A 24,316-nucleotide genomic window follows, 5' to 3' on the forward strand; every position below is an offset into this window, starting at 1 on the left:
CACACTGTCACTGAGACAGACATTTTTGCACAGATAGAGAAACAATAGGCACTAATTTAGATTTGTGGAAAGGACCATTGAAAGAACTAAATTTGTGTTTTGCTGTGATCAGAATTGTAGACATTCCTAGCTGTGATATAGTGTGCACTATACCATAAAGTACTCTGAGGTCGGAGGTAGCATGAGTAGCATAAGAGGCTATGTGTAGACACAACATTGTAGACATAAATGTGTTGTCAAGTGTTCCCAGTGTCATGAATAGTAAAGATTAGACTTATTCAGGAAGGACATACTAGCCCTGGACCATCTCCAGCGGAGATTCACACGGATGATCCCTGGAATGGTAGACTTAACGTATGATGAACGGCTAAGGATCCTGGGATTGTACTCATTAGAGTTTAGAAGGTTGAGGGGAGATCTAATAGAAACTTACAAGATAATGTATGGCTTAGAAGGGGTGGACGCTAGGAAGTTGTTTCCGTTAGGCGGGGAGACTAGGACCCGTGGGCACAGCCTTAAAATTAGAGGGGGTAAATTTAAAATTGAAATGAGACGACATTTCTTCAGCCAGAGAGTGGTGGGCTTATGGAATTCATTGCCACGGAGTGCAGTGGAGGCCGGGACGTTGGATGCCTTCAAGGCAGAGATCAACAAATTCTTGATCTCAGAAGAAATCAAGGGCAATGGGGAGAGTGCAGGGAAATGGAGTTGAAATGCCCATCAGCCATGATTTAAATGGCGGAGTGGACTTTGATGGGCCAAATGGCCTTACTTCCACTCCTATGTCTTATGGTCTTATTTTTAAAAGCTTCTATACAGTTGCAAAGTATTGAGTCTCTGCATCAAAATAATAGTTTCATTTATCTCCATTATCTTTGTGGTCTGTCTGAGTGTTCCTGCAAATGTAGCACAAATTGAGTTCAAAATATTTTTCAGTTGGTCAAGCAGCATCTATGGAGAATACAAGTCAACATATGGTCTCCTCATCTTAAGAAAGTTCCCACACGTGAAATATTGACTTGTGCTCTTGCCAGATGTTTCCTGACCTCCTGAGTGTTTGCAACATGTGCTTATTTTGTTTCAGATTTTTTAGCATATATAGTGCTTTCTTTTCAGGCAGTTTATCGGCAATCGTGTGTGCTATGGAGACATTCCAACTAGGAAATGGGATAAATGATAATTTCTCCACTAATGAGATGGAGAACATTTTCATTACAATTTCAATTCAGTACTAGACACTAGAGACGAAAGGCCCAGCCTCTGACCTTCTCCAGGGGTGAAGTGCTTGCACGGAGCAGTCTGTTGGGGAAGTGAAATATTGATTTCTGATCCGCTGGCACCAACACAATTCTATCACACTCAAGAAAATATTGACATATTTTGCATTAAGTTGTAGACCAGTCTCAAAGAGTTTTTCGCTGCTAGATCTGCCTATTACATGGCAAAGACTGGTGATAGAATCAAAGTGCAGTTGTCCTACATAAATCAGTATTTTCCAGGTAATTATTTTGTCTTTCTTGTGGCTGCACTGCCCTTCAGTGACAGATGGTCTTATTCCAATGCATTGGGCCCTCATTGCTTGCACAGTCGCAGCAGACGTCAAAGCTGCAGGTTTCAATATACACAACGCTGATTTGTGCAATGACTAAGTAATAATGCAGCAGCAGAACTGACTAGCAGGAATCAAAAGACTTCACACCCAATATGGAATGAAACGCTCTCACTGGCACTCCAAAAATTGAAAGAAATATTTTTCATGATCATCCTCTTGCAGAATATTAATCTACAGGCTCACTTGGTCTTGTGTGCAAGACACTTCTGCCTTAAACATTTTTCATGATTATATTGATAGAATAAAAATTGTCAGCACTGCTCAGCAGCATTTTGGAGCTGTTAAAAAGTCACATCAGGAATTTTCTTTTTCAATGCATGGGCAGAAATTGAAGATGGAGAGGGGTTAGTAGCAGATGACCCCACTGTCCCCATTATTTTGCCTGATTTGAATGGAGCGTGGTGTGATCAAGAGTCACAAAATGACTGTTTGACAGTATCACAGTGAGGAGAAGCCCCCTGTTTTGGCATTGTTGGCTGCTTTTTTTTATTTGGAAAGGAATTCTAACAAGTCAATCTCTCTCTCTCTCTCTGTGCTGTTGGTAAACACTTCACACCCCAACTGGGTCCTGTGCCCTTGGCAGGAATTCCATAGCATAGACCCTTTCCTTGGGATATGAGTGCTCGGAGGTAATATCAGAGGCAGAAGCAATCTTACTTTAAAAACAACTTCAAAACGAAGCATTCCCCAGACTCAGAAGGTTAAGGTTCAGAGTGGGAAGGGTGGTAGTTATAAGTTACTTTGTTTAAAAGAAGCAAGAGGTTCCTTTGATGTGATGACATGTCCACTATTTTGTAATATTACACACGTACTAGTTGTATCCATTGAGTTCAATTTGTTGAATGAGCAGTTCTTGGCACTGGCCACTTTGTTGCATGAAGTTGTTTACAATATTGCTTGTCATTGGGTACTTTTGATACCACCATCCTCTTGTAGAATATTAAGCTACAGGCGCACTTGGTCTTGTGTGCGAGGCATTTGTGTCTTAAACAAGATGTACGGTGAGTCCTCACTTAAAGTTGTGGTTGCATTCTTGAAAATCATGACTTTAAGTGAACCATGGTCTCCCATAGGAATTAATGTTAAAGGAAGTGATAGATATCAAAATACATCTGCATTCCTGGAAAAATAAATGAATTAACTAAATATAAAAGAGGTCGAACACAATGATAATAAGACAAACTCTACTCACCTTTGCTACACAGTAGTCCTGTTAGATTAACTAGATTCCATCTATTGGCAGAAGTTGATCATTGCAGCCAGACACCAAGAACTATTTGTATGGACTGATTTCTGCCATTAACTGGAGCTCAGGCTCTCAGTTCAAAGTCACGGGACAAGCCAGGAACAAAGAGAAGACCAGACCTGGGGTAAAAGCTAAGATCAGGGAATGGGAGAAGAGATTGGGACAAAACAAAACCTGGAAGTGAGGTCAGGAGTCTATGCCAGGATAGAAAAATTCAGGACAACCAGGACAGCAAGCAAGGCCAGGAGGAAGGTGAGACTCTTGTCCGCTGCCTGGACAAAAGGGAGAGAATGATTGGGATGCAAACAATGTTGGATGTTGATTAACAATGATGATGTGAAATGTCGAAGCACAACTTCGCCAATGTCTAGCTGGGATATCAACAATGCACTCAGCAATGTTAAAACAAAATGACAAGGTAAAACAGAAAAACAGGCTCTAAAGAATATATGACGTTAAAATGAAGTGACACTGAGTTGGATGACTTAAAATGAGAACTTACTATAGTTTGTTATACATCACTAAGTACAAGTACTGATATGGTTGACATTGTTACAGAGACTATGAGGAGGACCTGGAAGATGGGTCTTAGTCCTTTTGAGACCCTAAGTTATTCTCCCACCAAGTCAGTGTAACATCGTGATGGATGGTGCGTAAGGCAATTCACCGCATTAACCCTTTCAAACTCTTGCACCCTTATACAGCACGTTACACCCTTTCATAGAGTAATTGAAAACAATATGTTTATAAACAGACTACAAGATTTTTCCTTCCTGAAGAATCCATCGGAATGAGATATTCCTGTCCTCACTGATATGCTCATCAAGAAGAAAGCAGAATGGAAATAATATAGACCAAGTAATGATGCTCTATTTAGTAGATAATGTTATACGAGTGCTATGGAAAGGAAGGGTACATTTATAAAACTAGTAATGTGGAAAGAGATTTTGCAAACTCCAACTCTGTTCTACTAAAATTTGACCTCATGAGCCCAAACGTCGTTATTGTTAGAAACCTGGCGAAAACACTGGAGACAATAAAACTTGATGAATAACCCTTTCCTCCTCTTAGCAAACCAAGCTGCTAATAGCAACATTGTGTAACTTGAATGCCTTGACATTCCCTTCCTGTATGCGTTAATGTTTAAGACACCTTATTCTTCAAAGATGCAAAGAGACATCTTATTCTTCAAAAATTGGAGAAATAAAACTCCAGCATGTAAATGTGAGACTGAAGTCTTCCACTGCAGTAACAGAAGTTGTGGCTTTTATTCTCCATTCTTCAAGCATGGAGACTGAAACTTCGAAGATTTTAATATTGTGTTCTGAAAATTAGGGTAAATTTTCTGTCTGTTTTGATCTATCTGTTCTCAAACGAAGAACCAATAGTATGAAATTATGTGTAACATAATAGTTGCCTGTGACATCAATATACCTGACACAGATTAATTTTCAGACAAGCCTTGATTTTCTCAATAGCTGGGGACATTTATGAATTCAGCTTTATAATGAAAACTTATCAGTGAAGTTTTTGATGGTACACTATTCCATCGCTGCAAATTACTACATGCCTTATCTTTTTAATTTTACAGAGCCAGGTTCCATGCTGATCATTGATGTTTCTGTAAATATGGATGGATAGAGATAAAAAGTCTGACAATTTCTAATTGTGTCAACTGCCAAAGGGAGATACTGAGACACAGTAACTGTTTCTGTCACATCTTGATTGATTCTCTGCACAGTGCAGCCCTGATTTGAGAACCTCTTCCACAGTTTTAGCTTGGTTCAGTTCTACAAACTTTCCTTGGGTTCCAGCTTTGTGCGCAGACCTCTTGCAGTTCAGCTTTAGACTTCAGCAGCTCTTGTGCTCAAATCATCATTCCTGACTCTCTGGTGCTTCCCTCTCCATTTTCTTATCTTTCTGATCAATACGCTGTCTTCCCTGATTCTATACCACAAGTTACTGAGCTCGTGAATTGTTCTTGGACACCCTTAACTTTGCAGGACTTTTGCAAGCCTCCAGTTAATCAGCCTTGTAGGCCTCTTTCTGTCAATTGTAAGCTATGCACTCTCCTTATTTAAGGAATTCCTTCTGTTATTCCTTCCAAAGATCTCACCAGCTGCTACATTAGACTGCAGTATTGGGCAGGTACTGTTTCAGTTGCTCCCTGAGTGCTCGCTGAAGCCTCATTTGCATGCACTTGCTCCAGCTACACCTGGAAGGGCAGTCATCTGCAGAGCTCCAAAGCACTATCTATTGCTCACATCGCCTCTTACGAGAGTACCTAGATCGCTTCGATAAGTTGCCTGCTGAACGGCCGAAGCAGTAATCGCCACTAGCACTGCCTACCTGCCTTCCCTTTGCCTGAGGCTCTGGTTTACTCCCTGCAAGACAATCTATGTTAACCACTTCACTCTCATCAGTTTTAGGTTGAATTATCAGAAATATTGGAATGAACACATCATTGGAGCACTGTCACGTTTCACACATCAATCATCAATAAATGGGGTGAGCTGAAAGCACAGGTAATGGCTGTTAATAATCTTTTCAATGCTACACTGTTTCTTCAATGAGAATAACCCAAGGGAGAATCTCTTGGAATCGCTCAACCACAAAATTATTAGAGAGAAATTAGGGCAATCAAAAGCTCCGCTGTGCAAACTTGTAAACATTAATTTCAGACCGAATTAAAAAAGTCAGCATTGAGCATGGAAATTCAACCAGAGTTATTTCTGTTTTCACATTATTAGCTAGGAGAAGGGGGTCTGAGCAATACATCACATAATGTTGACAACAACAGGCATAAGCTGTTCCTGTCACCAGATCACATCTTCATTAGCCAATGCTGAAGGGCATCCCGTCCACATGTTTGTTATGAGAAAACCATGGGCCTGGGAAAGCTTGGATGGAAGCCTTGCATGTGGAAACTGAGGAGTGGGGGTTCTCATTAAAATGCAAAAACATCGAAGGTTGCTCCACAGACTGTGCTGTAGAGTGAGGGGCAGACTGGCTAAACCTGTGATGAGAAAGATAAGAGACATCTTTTGCTTCCAAGAACAGGAGTAGCTTCTTAGGTGGGCAAATTTCTGCAGTTAGTGTGGTTCAATCTCATTTAAACAGATACAGATATCCCAATGGAGAGAGACCAAATAGAACATTGCAGCAGGATTTCAAATGTAAAAGTAGGTGAGATTAAATAAAACATACCAGAAAGAAACACTATTAATGAGAATTGTAGCGGAAAGATCCACAAGGAAAGAAACGTTGTGAGCAAGCCTGCAATATTTTATTCAAACACAGGCAATGTCATGGAAGGTTGCTGGGCTGAGAGGGATCTACAATTAATGGAAATGTTGTGTTGTTGGCAAGGAGTAAAGAGAGCATAGGGGTGTGAAATGTTTCACAGCAAATCAGCTACAGAAAGATGTGGGATAGTATTTTATTAATGAAGTATATGGGTGCTATGGAAAGGAAGGGTACATTCATAAAACTAGTAATATGGGATCAAGTAATTAACTGGCAACTGCTGTAGTCCAGCTGTGCAAGATGAACATGTGCATAGGGAGCATTTTGCAAAAATGAAGGAGGCCTTTCAATACTTTACCGGTTTAATGAATGATTTCAGCATGCTGCCTGTTAAGTGCAGAGATCAAAGATGACCTGTGAGTGCAGAATACAAATAGATTCGCTTGTCGTCCAAAATGGTTTTCTGTTTTGGGGTTGGCAAGATAAGTCTTTCATTTTTTGAAATGGTCCCCTGTTTTTCATAGGCTGCTTGTAATTGTACAGTTAGTTGTTAGGAGCGTGTCTGCACTGACAGCTAGTGGAAAGGAAACAGAAAGATCATTGACCAGATTGGTCAGACAAAAAATTGTTTAATATTTTATTAAAATTCTCCTGGTAATTTGTCTTCCCAGGCTTACGTTCTCCTTTTTTATCAGTGAGGATCTTTGACAAGCATTTTCCTTCATAACTGGATGTGAGTTTGCTCGCTGAGCTGCAAGGTTCGTTTTCAGACGTTTCGTCACCATTCTACGTAACATCATCAGTGAGCCTTCGGTGAAGCGCTGGTGTTACGTCCTGCTTTCTATTTATCTGTTTAGGTTTCCTTGGGTTGGTGATGCCATTTCCTGCATTGGTGATGTCATTTCCTGTTCCTTTTCTCAGGGGGTGGTAGATTGATTTGGAGGATTGATAGATGGATGTGTCATCCATCCTAGGACATGCCAAACAGAGACACGCACGAGAATTCCTAGAAGCATGGCATTCCAACTGGAACTCCATCAACAAACACATTGGCTCCAAATCAATCTACCACCCCCTGAGAAAAGGAACAGGAAACGACATCACCAACGCAGGAAATGACAACCAACCCAAGGAAACCTAAACAGATAAATAGAAAGCAGGACGTAACACTAGCACTTCACCGGAGGCTCACTGATGATGTTACGTAGAATGGTGACGAAACGTCTGAAAACTAACCTTCCAGCTCAGTGAGCAAACTCACATCCAGAACCTCAACCTGAGCTACAAATCTTCTCAAAACTCCTTCATAACTGTTGTACATCTTTGTCCCTCGGGAGGGACAAATCTCTGAGCTTTTCAAAACCTGGTCCCTGTTATTCTGCTATCGCCTTTGCTGCCTCTTTGCCTCATCCTGTCACTAGCTATTCTCTTTGGAGACAATTCTCTCTGGACTGTTCTCTCTCCTTATGCCTTGCTTGGTCTATATGTCTATCACTGATCAGAGGAAGAAATATTCTCTTTTCTGTGCTCAGCCAGTACTTGTCCTGTATCTGTGCTGCGGTGATTATTGTCCATTCCCAGTGCTTTCTTCATTTTTCATTCAGCAGTTACATGCTGTATCCTTGAAATTGCGGAACTGGTTTTGAGAAAAGAATATATTGGATCAACGTCTGATTTACCAGGACCATGGGAAAATGTTTTATCATTTGCAACATATACGGGTTGTTATCATATGTTACGAGTTATTGAGTTTTTCATAATTAATATCACTGTCTTTTAATAGTGACAAAGGAAGAAAAAGAATGTTATCAGGAATATATGGGACTCAAGCTTACAGAAATATAAAATAATGAATATATTAATACTTAAATCAAATATTTGTTAGAGAAAATGGTACCAATATGCTTTCAGCCCCATCACTTTCCAATTTTTCATTCAGTCATAAGGTCATGAATGAGGCTGTTCATTGATTATTCCTGTCTCCCATCTCTCAGTTGTTCCGATTGAAAGAAAAACATGCCAGCTAATAGAAAGACTTGGGCAACATGCCAAGCTTAAGCTGAGAAATGGTCGATAACATGATGTGTCTAATAATGACCTCTGCCCATAGCTTCAGCAGCAGCGCCAATGCCAAGTCAAATGCTGTCAATATCTTCGGGTCAACAGTGACCATGTCAACATAACTGCAGTAACAGAGTAAGGATGGGGAGCTCTGAAATTAGTCGCTTGCCAAATGATCCCTTCAAAGTCTGTGGAGTTTCAATGCTGAAGTCAGGTACCTGATGAACTGGTCACTACTTACTGTTTAGGTTGCAGTGGCAATAATACTTAAGTAGGAACTAAAAGAATCTTAAATTTTCCAGGAGAACTGTTTGGTTCACTTCAGAAATGCAGAATTGCGTTCGAGGGTTGCAGGCTTTCGCAGGGGTTTGGGGTAAGGAAAGTGAAGCAGTGTTGTTTTTATATAGTTTAAATGATGCTGTCAGCACTGGCAGGGCCAATACTTACTGATGGTCCCTATTTGCCTTTGGGAAGGTGGGGGTAAGCTGCCTCCTGGAACTACAGTCCCTTTAGAAACTCAGGAACGTAGGACCAGAGAAGACTATTCGTCCCCTTGAGCCTGTTCCACTATTCAATGAGATTGTGGCTGATTTTTACCTAACTCCATATACGTGCCTTAATACAGTTGCTTAACGAAAATGTTTCTATCTCAGATTTTAAATTAAAAACTGATTCAGCATCCATTGCCATTTGTGGAAGAGAATTCCACCATCTATCATTCTTTGTCTAGAAGTGCTTCTTAACATCACACCTGTTGTGCTCTGGCCCCAGTTCTGAGAATTTGTCTCTTAGTTCTAGAATCCCCAAACAGTGGAAATAGTTTATCTACCTGTCTTTGCCTGTTAACGTCTTGAAAACTTTGATCCAACCACCCCTTAACCTTCTAAATTCTACAGAAAACAGGCCTAATTTGTAGAATCACTGTTCATAATATCGCCCCGAAGTCCAGTTATTGTTCTTGTAATCCTTCATTGTACTCCCTCCAAAGTCAATATATCCGGCAGAGATAGGGACTGCCAATGCTGGAGAATCTAAGATAAGATGGTGTGAAGCTGGATGAACACAGCCAAGCATCATCAGAGGAGCAGGAAAGTTGACGTTTCGGGTCGAGACCCTTCTTCTACCTGTGCTTTCGGCTCACCCCATTTTCTAAAGAAGGGACTCAACCCGAAACGTCAACTTTTCTGCTCCTCTGATGCTGCTTGGCCTGCTGTGTTCATCCAGCTTCACACCGTATTATCTCAATATATCCGGCCTTAGGTGTGGTATCCAGATGTGTTCACAGTACTCCAAATAGGGTCTAATCAGGATTTGATACGACTGTAGTATAACTTCTGCATCCTTGTATTCCAGTCCTCTACATCCAGCAACCCATTCGCTTTCTTGATTATTGTCTGCATCTGTCTGTAACATTTTAAAAATCTGTGCCCCTGAACCTTCAAGTCTCTTTGGACATCCAGTTTATTTAACATCATACCATCTAGAAAGTACCCGGATCCATCCTGTTTTAGTCCAAAATGAACTTTCTTAAATTGAGCTCCATCTGCCACAGTTTTACCCGTTTACTTAGTCTATCAATATCCCTTCATAATTTTAAGCTATCATCTACACTGCCTATAATACCACCTAAGTTTGTGTCATCAGATTTGAATATATGACTCGCTATGCCATTATCCAAGAAGTTTAATACATAATGTGAATAACTAAAGCCCTAACACACATCCTGTTGGGATACCACTGTCACAACTGACTAATTAGAGTACCTGCCCATCATCCCTACTTTCTGTCACCTTACAGTCAACCAATTTCCCAGCCACGTCAGCAATTTGCTGTGAATTCTGTGAGCTTCCACCTTACAGTCAACCAATTTCCCAGCCATGTCAGCAATTTGCTGTGAATTCTGAGAGCTTCCACCTTAGTTAGCAGTTTCTTGTGTGGGACTTTATTAAATGTCTTCTGGAAGTCCATATGGACAACATTCATACACTTTTCCCCTGTCACTACCTTAGGCACCTCTCCGAAGGCATGACCTACCTGCCAAGAATTTGTATCAGCTCTCCCTGATTTAGTGAAAGTTTTCAAGTTAGTCAGTTACTCTATTCTTGATTACAGACTCCAACGTTTTCCCCACCACAAATGTTAGATTAATTGGTCTGTAATGCAAAAACAGAAAATTTCTGGAGAAACTCAGCAAGTCTGGCAGCACATGTGGGAAGAATGCAGAGTTAATGTTTCAAGTCCATTGATTTGTCATTAGAATGACTCGTCGAACTGTCCTGAAGAAGCATCACCAGACTCAAAACATTAACTCTGCTTACTTTCTACAGCCAAACTTACTGAGTTTCTCCAGCAATTTTTGTTTTTTGTTTCAGATTTCCAGTATCCATGGTTATTTATCTTATTAATTTGGTCTGTAATTACCTGGTTTTCTTCTTTCATCCTTCTTAAAAATAAAAATGGAGCAGCACATGCAATTTTCCAACCCAGAGGGATGACGGGTGTCTACAGTGTCCTCCTTATTTGATGTAGGTATGGCCACAGTGCTATTAGGGAGGGAGTCCCAGGATTTTACCTCGGTGACAATGAAAGAAATGCAACATATTTTCATGTCAGAATGGTGTGTGGCTGGTTGGTGGAGTCCTTGGCAGGATCAGAAAGAATCCTTCTCGTTCTAAACTCACTGCCTCCATTTCTGATTGGAATAATAAAATGAATGAAATCATATTTGAAGCCATTGTTTGCTGATGAAGTGCTTTTTCATATTCCCAGCAACTGACTATCTGCTATTAGTGAGCGAAAAAGTTAACGTATATATGCTGTTAGAAAACAATTTTAAATGTAAACGGACATTACTCTTTGTTCTTTAGATTAAAAATCTAATGTCCATGCAAATTGCAGGGCCCAGAATTGACACTGTGCATATACAGTGTAAATGATGTAAATTTTCTCAGGCAGTATTTTCATTTATAGAATCAGGCGACTGGTACTGTCCTCAACTAGAGAATAGTATCGAACACAAGGACAGCAGATGACACTGTAGCTCTTTCAAATGTATTTTTATTGCACAACTCCAATTCAAATCCTGTCTCTTTTTGCTTGCAGCATTCTACACTGTCCCGTAAATTTGTAGAGGTGATGTCTGAGTACAATGGTACACAGACTGATTACAGGGAGCGTTGCAAAGGACGAATCCAGCGACAACTCGAAATCAGTAAGTGCCTGTGACTGTTTTTGGAATGAGTGCTATAAATAGAGAACCACGCTTAAATAATGGTGTTCAATGTGCAAGCTGCTTACAGCCTGGACTTGCCACTGTTGTCTCTGAAACAAGCAAAGCTTTCAAAATTAACAATGTGAAGAAAGGGAAACTGGAGTCAACTGTAAATGCTCTGTCCATTGGGTCCATGACAGTAAGGTGAATACTGATGCAGACAGATACACGCTGTTTCAGAGGGAATGTGTGGTGTGCCTATAGGCATGGTCAGTGACACTGGATCCAAAGAAATGACTGTCACAAAATGTAAATACCTATTGGAGGCAGTACATAGCTTGGATCCCACTTAAATAAATGGATGGTATGAAGAACTAACCTCCACAATGTTTCTGGGACTAAGTGTCACAGCAAATGCAACACCAGTGACTTAACATGATAAAGCAGGTGCTGGGGAAATATACTTACTGCCTGCATATGGGGAAGAGGGATGAGACTGAAGTGAGGTATGCATTGATGAACTCACTGATAAGATACATTCAGGAAACATAGCTAACTGATCATATACGGCAAGAATGCAGTTGGTGTATAAACACTGAAGATGTTACTGATTGGATTATGAATGGTACTAATGTGATGGACACATTCATAGATACATAGTTAATTTGTGAATCTGCTCCTGGGATGCAGGAGTCATGGTTAGTAGCAAAAAGGCAGGTTATAAGCTCAAGAATATTATCCCATTGCAACAATTTTTCCTGCTTAACTACCAAGATTAATATGTGTAAAAAAAACCAGTTTTAATCTTCCTAGACATGGTTTCATGAATACCATTTAATGTCATTGGTGTTTCTCATTAAGTCATCCTGCAGAGAAACAAAGAAATAATTTGTTTGTACATCGCATTTTTCATGTCCTTGGAATGTCTCGAAGTATTTCACATTAAATTACTTCTGAGTTTCAGTCACTAATGTCATGAAAGCAAAGGTAGCAACTAATTTACACAAAAGGACTCAACCAACAAAATCAATAATGTCCACCTAGCCTGATGCTCTTTGCTGGTATTATTTAAGGGCGTTACATTGGCCAAGGCTGGGTTGCTCCATGCTCTTCTGTGGATATTGCCATGGTATTGTTTACATTCATAATCAAACAGAATCTTCAATGTAGCCTTAACTGACAGCAATTCAACACTTCCTAGATATTACAGTGGACTTTCACTTTATATTGATCTTCCAAATCCTAGCTATTGATCAATCCTAAATAATCATGCTCAATAGAACATGCTGGATTTTAGATATTTACGCTTTGCGATCAGGGTGGCACGGTGGCTCAGTGGTTAGCACTGCAGCCTCACAGCACCAGGGACCCGGGTTTGATTGCAGCCTCGGGCGACTGACTGTGTGGAGTTTGCACATTCTCCCCGTGTCTGCATGGGTTTCCTCTAGGTGCCCCAGTTTCCTCCCACAGCCCAAAGATGTGCAGGTTAGATGGATTGGCCATGCTAAATTGCCCGTAGTGTTCAGGGGTGTGTGGGTTATAGGGGGATGGGTCTGGGTCTGGGTGGGATGCTTCAAGGAGCAGCGTGGATTTGTTGGGCCGAAGGGCCTGTTTCCATGCTGTCGGGAATCTCATCTAATCTAATTCTTCAGTGTGGACTATTGGCAGAAAAGTTGCCTAGGCAGCTTAGAGAAATAAGCCACTTTAGAAGAAAATCAAATTTGTGTTTGATTTTCAACAGAAGTGAACAGATTGAGAACATAGGAGAACTTGTGGATGAGAAACATGTTTATCTGATCAATACATATTCCTTCAGAGTCCTAAGTCTCTAGTTGAACCCATCTCAATGACCCAAACTGCCACAGTGAAGTCTGTTGCTGTGGTAACCTCTCTATCTAAATATCTCTCCTCAATAGACTTCCGAGTGAATTATTTTCATTCTTAAAGGATAGAAAGTTCCTCCTAATATGCATTTGGTACTTATGATTCTACTACTCCTAATTTAGTTTACAATAACATTCTCAGTTTATTTTAGCACTGCCAATTAATGTTTAATGTACCACAGTGAGGTCCCAGTTAACTGACCTTCTTTACAGCCTGTCGAGCTTGAACTTCTCTAATTTTTCTTGATGTCTCATCCTCTTTCCACTTGGGATTTGTTCTGTTGCTTTGATCATCAAACATTGGCCGTCTCTGGGGGCATGTCAAATCCTCCAATTCTCTGGAATTGCAATTGTGTCAAAACTTCAGAACCTCTTGAAATCAAAAAAAAGAGTTATCGCTGTCATTTCTGAAGAAGGGTCTAGGCCCAACATATCAGCCTTCCTGCTCCTCTAATCCTGCTTGGCTTGCTGTGTTCATTCAGCTCTACATCTGTTATCTCATCGTCTCTGTCTCCCAGCTTGGCAGATCCCTTTGAAAGAGATAGAGGGCTTGATAAATATGCAGCCTATGCTGAACTTTGGAAAGCCAGCAAATGCTAAAGAATAGCAGAAAGAGCCTGGGTTTAGCAATCTTAGTGACATTAAATGAAGTAACACATTATTAGATGTCTGGGTATCCACGTCAAATATTACTCATCAATGATACGTGGGCAGATGCTTTGTTAGCAATCAGAACATATCACATTTGGTTTTGATGAACAGCAGCCTGACATTTTATTATAGGGCAATAGTCTTATATTCAAATATAACTGTGTCTCGAAGCAACTTTTCAAATTTGCTCAATGGCTGCTGAACAAATTAAATATATCGATGAAAGAGGGAAGGTCAACTTGGATAGAAAGCTCCACAAATGTAGAATCCAGTCAACAATTCAAATAAGCTACTTAAGTCTAATATAAATGAACAAAAAAACCAAGTAAATCTCTGTGAAGTCAAAAAAAATTACATTTTAAGCCTGACTAAATGGAAATTGTGTGGTAAAAATAGACTCGTAATTAGTAATGGACGTGGCATTGTGATGAAAGACGTACATGTGAAACAAGTTAACTCTTCACCTTCCCTCATTTTCCTCCCCCTTTTGCTAAGACATTGTTCGAGCAGGAAGATGTCTGTATCTCTACATTATCCTTTTATCATGCTCTCTCTCTGCACATTATTAATCTCAACCCTTGCATTTTCTCCATTTCTGATTCAGCCCTCTCCTCAATCTACCACCGCTCTGTGTTCCCACTGCACCTTGCCTACCCCCACCTTCCTGGATGCCAACCGTCTCCCTACCACCACCTGACCAAATGCCCCACCTCCACCATTCTCACATCTTACATGTCCCCCTCCCCACCTAATCATGACATCATACCCCCACACCGTCCACTTGCCCTATCCCTGTTCCTTATCTGATCCCCTGTACTTACTATCTGATGCCTACCTGAACCCACCATTACTCGCCACTGCCTTCTGCATGCCACTCTAACTTGTCCACGACTTCCTGCCAACTCCAGCCCTTACTTCACATCCAGCACCCTACTGATACCTGACACACCCACCTCATATGTCCCTGCAGCCTTCTCTTGTATTCACTTATGAAATGCGGGCACTGGCAGTAGTGCCAGGATTTATTGCTCACCTGTAATTGCCATTGAATAGGTGATGGTGAGCTGCCTTCTTGAACCACTGCAGTCCATATGCCGTATGTAGACCAACAATATCATTCGGAAGGGAATTCCAAGATTTTGACATCGCGATAGTGAATGAACGGTGATGTATTTCCAAGTCAGGATGGTGAGTGGCTTAGAGGGAAACTTGCCAGTGGTGATGTTCAAATGTAACTGCTGCCCTTAGCCCACTGGATGAAAATGATCATGGTTGTGAATGATGCTGAATAAGGAGGGTTGATGAATTTCTGCAGTTCATCTTGTAGATAGTACATATTGCTACTACTGAGCATCAGTGGTGATGGCATGAGTGAATGCTTGTGGATGTGATGCCAGTCAAGCAGGTTGATCTGCCCTGGATGGTGTCAAGCTTCTTGAGTGCTGTTGGAGCTACAACATTCAGCAAGTGGGCAGTATTCCATCACACTCCTGACATGTGCCTTGGATATGGTGGACTGACCTTTGGAGAATCAGGAAGTGAGGCCGGGACGTTGGATGCCTTCAAGGCAGAGATCGACAAATTCTTGATCTCAGAAGGAATCAAGGGTTACGGGGAGAGTGCAGGGAAGTGCAGTTGAAATTCTCATCAGCCATGATTTAAATGGCGGAGTGAACTTGATGGGCCGAATGGCCTTACTTCCACTCCTATGTCTTAGGATCTAGGATACCAAGGCCTCTGACCTGCTGTTGTAACTACAGTATTTATACGGCTTTGTCCAATTCAGCTTCTGGTTGATGGTAACCTCAGGATGTTGACAGTGGAGGTATCAGTGAAAGTAACATAATTGAATATCAAGGAATGATGGATAGATTCTCCCTTTTCAGAGACATGATTGCCTTGTATTTGTGCGGTACAAATGTTACTTGCTCAAACCTGCATATTGCCCACATTTACAGACTGCTTCAGTATCTGAAGATGTAAAAATGGTTCTGAACATTGTACATTGTGTCAACAGTAAACAGCCTCACTTCAGATTTTATGCTGACGGGAAGATCGTTGATGAAGCAGGTGAAGATGGTTGGGTTTAGGAAAGACCCCAAGGAACTCCTGCAGAGATGTCCTGGAGCTGAGAGGACTGATTTCTAATAAACACAACCATCTTCTTGTGTGCCTGGTATGACTCCAATCAATGGAGAGAACTTTTGCTCTGATTCACATTGACTTTAGTTTTTCTAGGCCTGTTTGATGCCATCTTCATCCTTGACGTCAAGAGCAATCACGCTCCCTTCACTTCTGGAATTCCAACCCAGTCCTCACCTGCCCACTTCTCATTAGACCTCTTTCAGATATACCCCTCCCAGCCTCCCAACCCCACTATCCTCAAACTGTTTTACTGGTAATTTTGTATAAGTAAATAAGCTATGCAGTAGCAGGCATATGTTCAGCGTACAGCTACAGATACAAACACTGATGTATGTACTGTGCAAAAGCAAGCTGCAAGAGGATGTAAACCAGTTAAATCATTCAGAAGAAGTTGGCAGGTGAAATTTAATCTAGAGAAGTATGAAATTGTTCACTTCGGTGGGAAGAACAGAATAGCTGAATTTGTAAAATTAAAACCAAATTTATGTTGCTATTCGGAGGAATTTGGTGATCCTCATTCAGAAATTAATTGAGCATGTTAATATACGCACAACTGCTGGAAATTAGGAAGGAATTTGGCATTTTAGCCTTTGTAGCAAAGGGGTGTTAGTATAAGTATAACCAGTCTTGTAATTACGTGGGGCTTTGGTCAGACAGCACTTGGAGTAATATATACAGTGTTAGTCTTTCCTAAGGAGGGGTACCTTTGCCTTAAGGAAGAGTTGGTTGTGGTCAATGAGAGTTTATTAAATTGAATCCTCAGACGAGAGGACATTACTTGAGGTTAAATGGAGTGAAAGAAGCTTACCCCTGGGTTTAGAAGAAAAAGAGGTGATCTCATTTCTTTGTAGAAAATTCTTAGCGGGTTTAGTAGGCTAGGTGTTTAGAGGTGTTTTTTTCCCCTGGTGGAAGTGTTCAGAACAAGGATCATAGTCTCAAGACAAGCAGTAAGCCATTTTTAACTGAGATGAGGGAAACTTCCTTCCCTCAGGCAGTTATGAATCTTTGGAATTCTATACCCCAGAAACCTATGGATCTTCAGTCACTAGGTAGATTCAAGACAGAGATTGCTCGAATCTTGGCCATTATGTAAATGTAGTGGTATGGGAAAATAAATTAGCTGTAGCAGCTGGGTCAGAATTTTCTTAAATGGGAAAGCATATTTCGTGGATTATGTAGGCTACCCCAGCTCCTATGACTTGTTCTAATGTTTCATCATTTACTTCAGAAGTCTTAAAATGTCTGCAGAGAAGGCCCTGAATATGTTTACTGCTGTTTATGTGGCAACTGAACATGAACTTTCAACAAAACTGCAAGAGAAGCTTTTCACAGCTTAATGCTGTGTAGGCTTTCTGGGGTGTGCTGAACTTGATGAAATAAGGATCACATGTGAATGTGGTTGTGAGATTCCTGAACTAAGCTGCATTTGAGCCTGGCAAAAACAAACTCAACAAAAGCGCTAATAAGACTTTGTGTAATAAATAGCACCCAATTAATTCATGGGACCGACTGATATATAACCTAGTCTGTTAGTGCACGTGCTGCAGGTTAACCAGGATGTAGTGGAGAGGGAATTGTATGCACAATGTGCCATCCAGGCTATTCACTGAGCATGCTAGGCTTCATGCTGCTGAAGGCGGAATTTTGAAAAAAAACTGATGTTCACCAATACTACCATCCTTCATTAATCTTTAAATTTCATTGACAGAATATGGTTGTCACTGACAAGGCCACCATTTGTTACCCATTCCTAGTTGTTCTTGAGAAGTTGGTGGTGTGCTGTACTGCTGCATACCATTCAATGCAGATTCTTTGGAATTAGTTAGCAGTTAACAGAGCAGCTGTAGTTTCCTATTAACCGTATTACCATCTTCCAAATTTCATTTGATTAGTTGATTGTTATTTGTTTGCGGGATGTGGGAGTCACTGTCTACACCAGTATTTATTGCCCGTTCGTAACTGGCTTGGAGAAGATGGTGGTGAGTTGTCTTCATGAACCACTGCAGCCATGTGTTGTAGGTACATTTGCAATGCTATTACAGAGGGAGTTCCAGGATTTTGACCCAGCAACAGTAAAGGAATGGCGATATAGTTCCAAGTCAGGATGGTATGTGGCTTGAAGCGGAACTTACCGGTGGTGGCATTACAAATGCATCTGCTTTCCTTGTCCTCCAAGGGAGTGAAGGGAGATCTGTTTCGGAGGTGTTGATGGCTCCTTGGTACATTACGGCAGTGCTTCTTTTAGAGGTACATATTGCTGCCAGTGTGTGTGATAGTGGAGGAGGTGATGAACAAATGGCTGCTTTATCCTGGATAGTTTTGAGCTTTTTGGGTATAGTTAGAATTGTACTGATCCAGGCAAGTCTACAGAGATTTTTAATTTAATTTTAAACGATACCGTTGTGTAGTACTCAAGTTGAGTAACTGTAGATTTGGTCAGCTGTGTACATCAGATTCTGTGAAACAGCACAGAAAGAGGACAAGAGGCCAACGTGTATATGTCAGCTTCAGCAAACTCAGCTTGTCCAATTACCCACTCACCACCTCAAAAGTAACATTGTATATTTTCCTCTTCAGGTACTTATTCAATTATCTTTTGAAAGCCTACCTCCTCCTCATTCTCAGGCAGCGTAATCTGGATTCTAAACCACTTGCTGATTAAAGAAGCTTTCTCTCTTGTTATTACTTGTTTTGCAATCCACCTTAAATCAGTGTCCCTTGGTTCTCAACCTTTCCATTAAAGGAAACAGTCTCTCTCTCTGTCTATTCTCTCCAAACCATATGTGGATTTGAGCACCACCTTTCAATTCTCCTCTCAATCATCCTTAAAATGAACAACCACTGCTTCATGAATCTATCTGAAGTGCCTCATCCATAGAACTGTTCACATAAATCTTGTCTATAATGTCACTGAGAACTGCAGCGTGGTGCCCAGAATTTAATGCAGTATTGCCACTGAGGCTGAAGCAGAGTTTCATTTAAAGGTTTGCACTAACTTACTTGCTTTTGTACTTTCCGGCTGTATTGGTCAAGCTTACAATCTCATCTGTGTATTTATTCAATTTCTCAACCTGTCCTGCCACCTTCAGTATACTCCTAGGCTTTTTTCTGGTGCCTGCACCACCTTTTTATCTTTTATTGTATATTGCCACTCATCAGTCCTCCCACCAAAATGTATCACTTCACTCTTCTCTAGTTTATCAACCACATGCCGACCCATACCACCCTTTGTTTCTTTTGGCGTTGATCACTATTCTCCATGGAGTTCACAATACATCCAAAGTATTATCATTTGCAGCTTTTGAAGCTGTGCTCTGTTCACGATTTTTCTCTGCTCACTATAAATTGGCCAACTTCATATCTATGTTCCACTGTACCTGTTATTCTATGGGTTTCAACAGGTGGCATGTTACCCAAAGCCTTTTGAAACATTACCCAGATTACTGTCATCAACACTTGCTATTACCTCATCGAAAGATCTGAATCAAAGTAGTTAAACATGATTCGCCTTGTAAAAAAAAACAATGACTTTCCTTAATTAAGCCATAATTGTCCAAGTAAGTACTAATTTTGTTCCATGTTACTATTTTCTAGATCATCCCCACTATTGAGCTGCATTGTCCAGTTGCTGGTTTTATCCTTGCACATTTTTTTGAATAAAGATGTAAAATTTCCAAGTCTTTGGTGCCCCAGCACCAGCCCTGTCTGTAACTGAGGAGGATTTGAATATTATGGTTAATGCCTGCGGTCACTCCTCATCAAATTAACTTTGCATTGTTATTTTATGGACTATCTCCAATGCCAGACTACCTTTTTTAAGATAAGGAGGGCACTAATGTTTACAGTATTCTCGATGTGGTATAACTAGTACGTTGTAAAGTTCTAATAGTTTTATACTCTATTCCCTTTGAAATAAAGGCGAACATTCTATTTGCCTTTCCTATTATATGTTGAAATTATATGCTAGGTTTTTGTGATTCATGCTCGAGAACCCTCAAATCCCTCCATGTTGCAGCATTCTGCAGTCTTTCTCAATTTAAATAATATTCAGCTCCTCTGTTCCACCTGCCAAAATGCATAACCTCACATTTTTTAGCATTATATTCAATTGGCTTTTGCCTACTCACTTAACCTGTCTGTATCCCTTTTCAGAGTCTGTTTCATTCTTCCTTGCCTTCCCCACATATTTTTGTGTGTCGTTCGCAAATATACCTATGGTGCATCTCTTCTCTCACCCCAAGTCATGAATATAAATTGTCCGTAATTGTGGCACTAGTGTTGATCCCTGTGGCAATCCACTAGTTACAGGTTACCATCCTGACAGGAGACCTCAGACCCCTGGTATGCTCCTGTTACTCAATGTGGGAAATAAGGGAAGCTTCCAATGTCCCTGATGACTGTGTGTGCAGGAAGTGTGTGCAGCTGCAGCTACTGGCTAATCACTTTTCGGAGCTGGACCTACAGGTGGACTCACTGTGGAGCATCTGTGAAGTTGAGATATCATGGATAGCATGTTTAGCGAGGTGGTCACACCGCAGCTGAGGACTGCACATTCAGAAAGGGAACAGGTGACCATTGGCCTAAGTAAAAAGCACAGGAAGGAAGTGCAAGAGCCCCCTACGGTTATCCCCTTCTCAAACAGATATACAATTTTGGATACTTTTAGGCAGGGTGGCTTCCATGGGGAAAGTAGCATCAGCCAAGTTTATAGCACCACAGGTAGCTCTGCTACACATAAGTGGTGGAAACGAGTGGTAGTATTAAAGTGATGAGGGATTTAGTAGTAAAGGGAACAGACAGATGCTTCTGTGGCTGCAGATATAAATCTGGGAACATATGTTGCCTACCTGATGCCAAGGTCTCAGAGCAGCTGCAGGGCATTTGGAGTGGGAGGGTGAACAGCCAGTGGTCATGGGACATATTTACCAATGTTGTTGGTATCTATAAAGGATTAAGGACCCAAAAGTTGAATATAAGAAGTTAGGAGACAAATTAGAAGGCAGGACTTCAAATGTATAAATCTCAGGATTACCCCCAGTGCCACATGCTAGCAAGAGCAGGCATAAGTGGATAGATAAATGTGTGGCTGGAGAAATGGTGTACCAGGGAGAGGTTTAGATTCTTGAGGCATTGGGATTGTTTCTGGCGAAGATGGGACCTGTGCAAGTCTGATTGCATCTGGGCAAAGCTGGGACTTCTGTTTCTTTGCTGGAGTTTCTTTGAGTATGGCAGGCAGATGGGACACAAAGTGTAGCCTTGGATGGGTCAGAATGGGATGAGAAATGGGAGATTGAACATTAGTTAATGATGTAGCCAGTGATTCAAAGACACAAGAAACAAGGATTAAAAAGTATCCATATAAACTGATGGGGTTGAGCTGTTTATCCTTTAAATCAAAGATTGTTACAAACAAGGCTGATGAATTAAGAGCACAGATAAACACATGACAGCCCAATGTTGTTTCTGTAATGCAACTCGGCTAAAGGAGGAACATCGTTGGCAACACAATATCCTTGGAGATGGATTTCAGATAGGATAGAATGGGTGACGCAAGAAGGAGTGTGGTGGGTTACAGTATTGGCTAGAGAATCATATAGTCGTGAAAAGGGATAATAAACTTAAACTTGTTAACAAATGAAGCTTTATGGATTGGAATTAGAAATGAAAAAAGGGGCAGTCGCACTACTAGGAGTATACTACAGACCCCCATATAGTGACCGGGAGATAGAAGAACATATACGTAGACAAATCTCTGCCTGTAGCAGTAAGAGGGCAATACTAGGACAAGACTTTAATTATCCTGATATCAACTGGGTTTCAAACTATATAAAGGGCATTGAGGGTGAAAAATTACATGTTGTGCCCAAGAATTTTCTTTGAACATCTCAAGACAGTGAGAGAAGATGCAATTCTGGATTTAGTTTTGGGAAATGAAGATGGACAATTGGATGAAGTGACAGAGAGTGACCACTGGGTGAGGGATATCGGGAATAGTGGCCAAAATTAGGTTAGATTTTATATTATTATGGAAGAGGACAGAGATAAATCATGAGTAAATTTTTTAAACTGGGGCAGAAAGCAAATTTTGCAAAACTAGTAAGTGTTATAAAGCAGAGAATGACCCCTTCCTCCTCTGAAAATTAAAGCTGAAACGCCCAAAGATGGGTGCCTCACCCTATAATCTATATAAGGAGTGTGAAAAGTGGTGTAACCTGCCTTTCAGCAACGTCTAGTGGTTAGATGAAATAAAACATTGACACTCACTCTAAAATCAACAAGTAACAATTATTTTTCTAACTCTAACAGTGAACAAATTAACTAAACTATTAACAAATGGAACATATCCCTATTAACTACTAACTATTCACAAATAACGCAAGATTCTAATGGTATGCTGTTCCAATAAATATAAGTCCCACTTATATGAAGAGAACTGGAATTTCATCTTTCAAAATTGCAGCCAGGTTACGTGTCTTCCGAAATGTTCTATGCCTTCTCAATTGATTCTTCGGTCAGGAGTATTAATTAGTTGTGCCTTTGGTTCTCTTGTTATTAAGATGGTGCTTTCTGTAAGACATATAGGAGGCTGTAAGAGCCAGTAATTCTCTCTTGAGAGCTGAGGGCCATTAGCTCTTGCAGATGGCGGATGGCTCTGGGGCCTTTGTCTAACTGACCCCTTCCCTTATACCTTTCATGATATTATCAATATTTCTTGCAAGAAGATTGGTCCTGTGTTGTCAAAACCATCAGACTTCAATTTCATCGGTTTTTGGTATCTAGGTACCTGTTTCAAATTGAGTGGCCAAATTCAAAAGCCTGTTTTCTTGGTAGAAACCGCTGTTGGCCTGCTGACTGTACAGCTTTTCAATAGAAATGTTTCCGTTCGGGTGCTGTGTGTACTTGCAAACTTTAAAGCTGCTGATCACAGACATCCATTTTAAATCTCTCAGCACAAAAAAACACATTTTTTAAAGGGACTGTGCAATGCTTTCCCCCAATGCATTTTACAACACCAAATTCTAACATCCTGCCTCCCAATCCACAAGTACTCTACCCAACTTCACAACAGGAGTGATTTGCTGAGGTGGACTGGACTGCTTAAGGATAAGTCAGTGGTAAATCAATAGGAGGCACTATATGGGCACATTCAGGTACTCTCTAGTGTAATCACATCATACTGATAGTGTGGTAACCAGGACTGTGCACTATTCCATCTGTGGCCTAAACAATGTTTCATAAAGTTGTAACAAGACTCCTTTGCTCCTATACTCAATGCCCTGCCTAATGTAGGCTAGCATCCTGTACGCCTTCTTTACCAGTCTGTCTGCCTATGCTGGTGCCTTCAAGGTTCTGCGTGTACTGGTACATCAAGGTCCCTTTGTTCTTCAGTACTCCTTAAGCATCTACCATTCGCAGTGTCTATCCCAAAATGCATCACCTAACACTTATCAAGATTAAATTCCATCTGCCATTGCGCCGCCCAGTTCACGAGCTGATCAATATCAGACTGTAACCTGAGACCAACCTCCTCACTAACAACACCACCAGTTTGTATCATCTGCAAACTTACTAGTTCTACATTTTACATTCACATCCAAGTCATTAATGTACATCTCAAACAGCAAGGGTCCCAGCAGCGGTCCCTGTGATATACTGCTGGTCACAGGCTTCTAATTACAAAAACATCCCTCCACCATCACCCTTTGCCTCTTATTTACAAGCCAGTTTTGGCTCCAGTTTACTAACTTGCCTGTTACCTTTTGGGCCAGCCTTCCATGTGGAACCTTATCAAAGACTTACTGAAGTCTATGCCAACCACATCAACTGCACCACCAAAAACAATATATTTAGTCATCTTTTCAAAACAAAAACTTAATTAAATTATTCAGACAAGATCTCCCTTTAACAAATCTGTGCTGACTAATCCTGATCAATACCTGCTTTTCCAAGAGTTAATCCTGTCCCTCAGAACTGTTTCCAATAATAAGACATCAGCCTAACTGGTCTATAATTAATTGGCCTATCCCTGCTGCCTGCCTTGAACAAAGGAACCACATTAGGCTGACAACCAAGGACCCAACGTTAATCCCTTTGGCATTCCATAATTACAGCCTATCAGCTCAACAAAAGCCCATTTATCCCTACTGACTCTTCTTTAACAGGATGAGGGCATTGCTGGCTAGGCCAGCATTTCATAGCATTTCTCACTAATCCCCAGTTGTTAAGAGTCACCCATATTGCATTGAGTCCAGCATCACATG

At 40.8% G+C, this 24,316-nt stretch overlaps 1 protein-coding gene across 6 annotated transcripts in view; it reads left to right on the forward strand.

The window, feature by feature from the left end:
• Positions 1-24,316, forward strand: part of LOC125464552 (syntaxin-1A) — a 226,901-nt gene that overhangs the window by 142,806 nt on the left and 59,779 nt on the right. For all 6 annotated transcript variants that reach the window (XM_048557056.2, XM_048557055.2, XM_048557054.2 and 3 more), the window contains exon 6: positions 11,268-11,376. In XM_048557056.2, the coding sequence (XP_048413013.1) occupies positions 11,268-11,376 (109 nt within the window). The remainder of the gene's footprint in view (positions 1-11,267; positions 11,377-24,316) is intronic.

Source organism: Stegostoma tigrinum, chromosome 27, assembly GCF_030684315.1.
Source record: "Stegostoma tigrinum isolate sSteTig4 chromosome 27, sSteTig4.hap1, whole genome shotgun sequence".
NCBI lineage: Eukaryota > Metazoa > Chordata > Chondrichthyes > Orectolobiformes > Stegostomatidae > Stegostoma > Stegostoma tigrinum.